The 5,178-nt window shown below is 39.5% G+C and overlaps 1 protein-coding gene across 1 annotated transcript; it reads left to right on the top strand.

The window, feature by feature from the left end:
• Positions 1–294: 294 nt before the first annotated feature.
• On the top strand, positions 295–2,635 carry LOC122066903 (arogenate dehydrogenase 2, chloroplastic-like). The gene is made up of 7 exons (XM_042630731.1): positions 295–799; positions 893–1,061; positions 1,165–1,332; positions 1,430–1,512; positions 1,644–1,713; positions 2,088–2,162; positions 2,272–2,635. Exons 1-7 carry the CDS (start codon positions 387–389, stop codon positions 2,569–2,571), a joined length of 1,278 nt encoding a protein of 425 aa, XP_042486665.1. The 5' UTR covers positions 295–386; the 3' UTR covers positions 2,572–2,635.
• The last annotated feature ends 2,543 nt before the right edge of the window (positions 2,636–5,178 follow it).

Raw genomic sequence — 5,178 nt, forward strand, 5'->3', positions numbered from 1 at the left:
CTCTCACATAGCCCACGAGGAACCCGTTAGCGTGAGTGGAGATTCTCATTCCCGATCTCTTGTTGGTCCTTACACAATTTGTTTTGTTACAATCCTTTGGACTTGATGACACTTAACCAAAAAAGAAAAAAAAAATTAAGACACATTTACACATATGGGCTTTCCTTAAATTTTATATTTTAATCTTAACAACAAACTTAACTAAACCCATATCAATGGCCACAGAGTGGAAAAGGGCATATTAGTCAATAAGACCAAACCTCTCCTTGGATAAATAGCAGTCACACCATTCCCAGGGCATAACTCACACTACACACCCATCTCTCTCGATTCGGAAACACAAAATCGTCTCGAACTTTAAGCCACAACCAAAAGGAGCGGCGGAAATGGCGTCGGCAGCGGCAGCAGGGGCGGCAGCAGCGGCGGCGTCTTCCCTCCTTACTTGCCACTACAAAGCCCAAACTCAGGCAATCTTGCCTCATAACTCAGCCCCAAACTCCACCTCTACCGCCTTTACCAACTCCTGCATTAGATCTGGTAAATTTAAAAAAGTTAAGCTACAAAGCGTCCCAGTGAAACGAACCCACATCTTGAATCAGCTCTGTTCTTCTTCTGATCCATGCGTGGGCTCGGATTCCACAACCATTGAATCTCCTCCTCTGAGGATCGGGATCATCGGGTTTGGAAACTTTGGGCAGTTCATCTCCAAGGCCTTCAAGAGACAAGGCCATATTGTCTTGGCCACCTCTCGCTCCGACTACTCCGACTACTGTCAACATCACGGGATCGAGTTCTACAGGTGAGTTTCCGAGTTTCCCTTTGCAAAACCTTTATCGTGTGCTTCGCGCTGCACGGTATTAATTTGTTGATGACGTTGTGTGGGGTCCAACAGCAACATCGACGCCTTATGTGAAGAGCAACCAGACGTGATAGTGGTGTGTAGCTCCATCTTATCGACGGAGACGGTGGTGCGTGGCATCCCCATGCACAAGCTCAGGTCTGATACCATCTTCGCCGACGTCTTATCGGTTAAACAGTTCCCTAGGAACCTATTCCTTGAGGTAAGAACCGTAGGATAGATCTTTCTGATTCTCTATCAACGGTCTGATTTTGTTGACCTTGTTGATGCTCAACTCACGGTCACATGGGGGTGGTGGATCTCAGGTACTTCCGCCGGGATTTGGTCTGGTCTGTACTCATCCGATGTTTGGACCGGAGAGTGGGAAACACGGTTGGGCCGGATTACCGTTTGTTCACGATAAGGTTCGGATTGCCAAAGACACGGTTCAGGAACAGAGATGCGCGCAGTTCTTGAGTATTTTTGAACAGGAGGTTTGTAGTTCAGGACAACAAATTAGGGCCCGGTTCAAACCGGATTTATGGGGTTATTGAACCGGATTTTTAATTTTTCATTTTCGTTTGATCTCAGGGTTGCACAATGGTGGAGATGTCGTGTGAAGAGCACGACCGGCATGCCGCCGGCAGCCAATTTATCACACACACCATTGGAAGGTAAGAGAACCGTCCGGTCCGACCGAGAGTAATTCTAGAGAGTTGAGATCCTTAACTTTGGATCATTATTAAGTTGAGAAATTAATTCTAAAGTAAAGGCATGATTTGTTTTGTTTAATTATAATGTGCAGGATCTTGTCTCATCTAAACTTGGAGTCCACACCCATCAATACCAAGGGCTACGAGACTCTCTTGCAATTGGTAAATTTATTTTCTTTAAGTTCTATTTTTGCAAGAGATTTGATGTGAATTAATATAATCTTGAATTTTCTCATTCTCGTCTTGTTAATTAGTTTATGGGGATGAATTTTATATCTAAGGTATTGAAGAAGTTGGTCCTTGGCCTAATCGAGTTTAGTGCCAGATTAAAACCCATATTGAAGGAAACTCATAATAGTCATATGGGAGACTAATCTCACATCGATTTCGAAAGATTGGATGTGAATTGAAGTGATCTTAGTTTCATCTTATAAACTGAATTATGGGATTGAGTTGTTCTTACTATGAAAAAGAAAAATCATTAATTTTTTATAATTAAAAAAGATAAAAATTAATTAGTGTTTGTCTGATTGCAGACTGAGAATACGGTCAGTGACAGCTTCGACCTTTACTATGGGCTGTTCATGTACAACGTTAACGCCACAGAGCAGGCAAGTCCTCTTTGAGATTTTTTTTTTTTTTTTTTTTTTTTGTGTTAATCTCAGCCATTGGGTTGTGAAGTTGACATGAGAGTAATCATCCGATGGGTATCAAATGCAGATTGAGAATCTGGATAGAGCATTTGAAACGGTGAAGCAAAAGCTATTTGGGAGGCTCCATGATATACTGAGGAAACAGATAGTAGAGAGGGTCCCACTACAAGGGACCTCATCATCAGCATCATCATCATCATCAACAAAGGCCCCAAGGGACCAGAAGCAGACCCCTTACTTCTTACCTAGCAGCCAAAAGATGAAGGACCTCTCCTCCTTTGCCATGCCTCCTCTTCCACGAGAAAATAAAGAGGATGTAAACTTAGCTGCTTCACACCCTAACGAGACTAGTTTGGTCCCACGTTAGACAAATCTGGGTCATTCGTTGAAGAGTTCAAAACAATCCTGGCCATCCCATTTCATTGTGTTAACATGATCATCATGTAATTTTTGTTATTTTCCTGTTAATAAAAAAGTCAGAAATTGACGATTTGGATTTACCCCAAAAAATGAAATTCCTAAAATGGTGTTAAGAGGAGAATCGTAATCGTTAATTTTACCATTCCGACCCCACTCCCCCCCAAAAGATGAAATTCGTAATCGTGAATGTGTGGTGACTGGTATGTGGGTGAGTAGGTGGGGTAGGGGACTACCGCTTATGACTTGATGGGGTCCATTGGGTGAGGCGCATCGTATTCGGATCGGCACTTTGATGGACCCCACAAGCACCAGATAATTGCGTTGAGAGGAACTCACCAACGCTCCACCCCCGCGGATCCAGATCACATTGTCGGGTACTCCTAATCGTCGGATGTCTCTTTGTCTAGTTCAGCTGTTAGAGAAGATTCGGACTTATTTGGGCTTCGGGTTTTGCTCGTCTTTAGGAGCCTAGGAGGTACCGTTATTCTGCTCTGAAATCTCAATTCCCATTTTTCTTTTTATTTAGAAATAAAGGAAAGATTTACATAGAGTTCAAAGTTTGGAATATACAATAGTTTGATGAGAAGAACGATTGTCAATCACTTTTTACACAAATTTCTGGTATGAATACAAATTTTTCCATTTGAATACGGGGAGGAATGGTGGTCTAAGGTCAACTCCAAAAGTTATTGGAAGTCATCAGGGGTTCAAGTTCTGTAACATAACTCTAGATCTTATGCACATCTCATCGTTGTTTGTTTGTTTCTTTTATCCTACGGGGAGCTCCCCTCGCTGGTTCAATATCCTCTCTTGTCATCACATGGTTAGTAAAAAATAATGAGCATTTATTTTTTGAGAACAATGACCTATCCTAATATATTCTGAGATTTGTTGGAGACCATAGTTATAATAAGCACATTATTAGTAAAAATAAGGAGTCTTAAGTCTGGAAACAAGTTTCGGCTCAATAGCATTCACCTGAGAGGTGCATGGTTTATGACCTTTGCCAAAGGTTAGCCACCTGATTGATATTGAGAGAGTTTGGGTTTTGAGACCCAAGAGTGATATCATATTCCTATGTATTCATATGAAATAATAAGCGATAATGAAAGCACTAAAGAAATGTATCAAAAATTGATCTTTAAAATATTATTGGAGTTAAAAAAGTACATGATCAAGTTAGAAAAAGAAGGAAAATAGAAACATTCGGTTCTTAACCCCAAAGGGCCTACGGCCCAAACTCACCTTGGAAACTCGCATGTAAGGAACACATGCCAATATTCTCTTGTTCGTTGTGGCACAAACCATAGATAGGGTCAATGTCCACCCATTTATGTAGGATGTCTTTAGTGGGAATTCTTCAAGTGCTAATCTTCAAAAGAACATCTTAAATTTAGGGTGAGTTTTGAGTTTCCAAAAAAATAATCACCACCATTATGGAAGACAAGCACACATGTTAGAGCATCCATTAGAGTTAGTTATTGGTAAATTGGTCTTCAGAATGTTTATTGCAATTTTAGTTGTGAGAGACTTTGAAAGATCACACCACCATTGATTAGATTCAAGGGTTATGGGAATTTGGATAATGTAATTAGAGATTGTAATAGGAAGAATGTAATTAAGTAAACTTATGTTCCATTGATTTCCCACCATAAAATTGTTAGTTTTTGAAGCTAGGTGGGAGGTGGGAGGTGGGAGGTGGGAGGTGGGGGAGATTCAGAAAATAGGTTACCAAGATAAATATTGTTAGTCCTGTGTATCCATGGATCATTCCAAAGGAAAGTATTATAGTCATTAGCCATTTCGATGTGATCACTCCAAAAGAAAGTATTATAATCTTGGGTTTCTTTGCCTCTTGTACAAGTGAGTTTATAGAATTGAGTTATTCTAAATTTGTATCAAAGGCACTAGAGAAGTTGATCCCCGGAGTTCTTCTAAGTTTGTATCAAAGGCATTAGAGAAGTTGATCCCCGGCCCAACCCTCGCAAGTTGGTTCCAAAGTGAAGCCCCTATTACTTGATCTAGACTCTACTGACGTAGTAGAATGTTATGATTGATAACCTGTCCACCAAATCAGAAGGAGATAAGGATCCACCTCATCCAAATCTTCTCATTTGAATTTTAAAATTCAAATATGATGATCTTATCACCGATGTTATCTCTTACAGTTGTAATTTTATTTACTTATCTTTTTAAATGGGATTCAATCTCCCAGCTTTACTTATAAAATATCTATATATACTCATTCATACATCAATAGAAATCATTCAATAACTTAGCAAAAACAATCCTTGTGCAATTTCTTTTAATGATCCCATAGTAGTCATATGGAAAACTAATCTCACATCGATTTCAAAAGATTTGATGTGATTTTAGTTCCCTTCACCATTTTATAAGCTGATGGGGTTGAGTTATTCCAAATTACTATCAAAAGTAAAGTCACTAATTTTTTATAACTAAAAAAATAAGAAAATTAATTCATATTTATCTAATTGCAGAGTGAGAATACAGTCAGTAACAGCTTCGACCTTTACTGTGGTTTTTTTTTTTTTTT

Source organism: Macadamia integrifolia, unplaced genomic scaffold, assembly GCF_013358625.1.
Source record: "Macadamia integrifolia cultivar HAES 741 unplaced genomic scaffold, SCU_Mint_v3 scaffold263, whole genome shotgun sequence".
Classification (NCBI taxonomy): Eukaryota; Viridiplantae; Streptophyta; class Magnoliopsida; order Proteales; family Proteaceae; genus Macadamia; species Macadamia integrifolia.

Excerpts from the sequence above, each read along its gene's own strand:
- LOC122066903 (XM_042630731.1), top strand. The coding sequence starts at position 387 with ATGGCGTCGGCAGCGGCAGCAGGGGCGGCAGCAGCGGCGGCGTCTTCC. Across the intron at positions 1,714-2,087 it reads ACGAGACTCTCTTGCAATTG|ACTGAGAATACGGTCAGTGA; the intron begins GTAAATTTATTT and ends GTCTGATTGCAG. Across the intron at positions 2,163-2,271 it reads ACGTTAACGCCACAGAGCAG|ATTGAGAATCTGGATAGAGC; the intron begins GCAAGTCCTCTT and ends TATCAAATGCAG.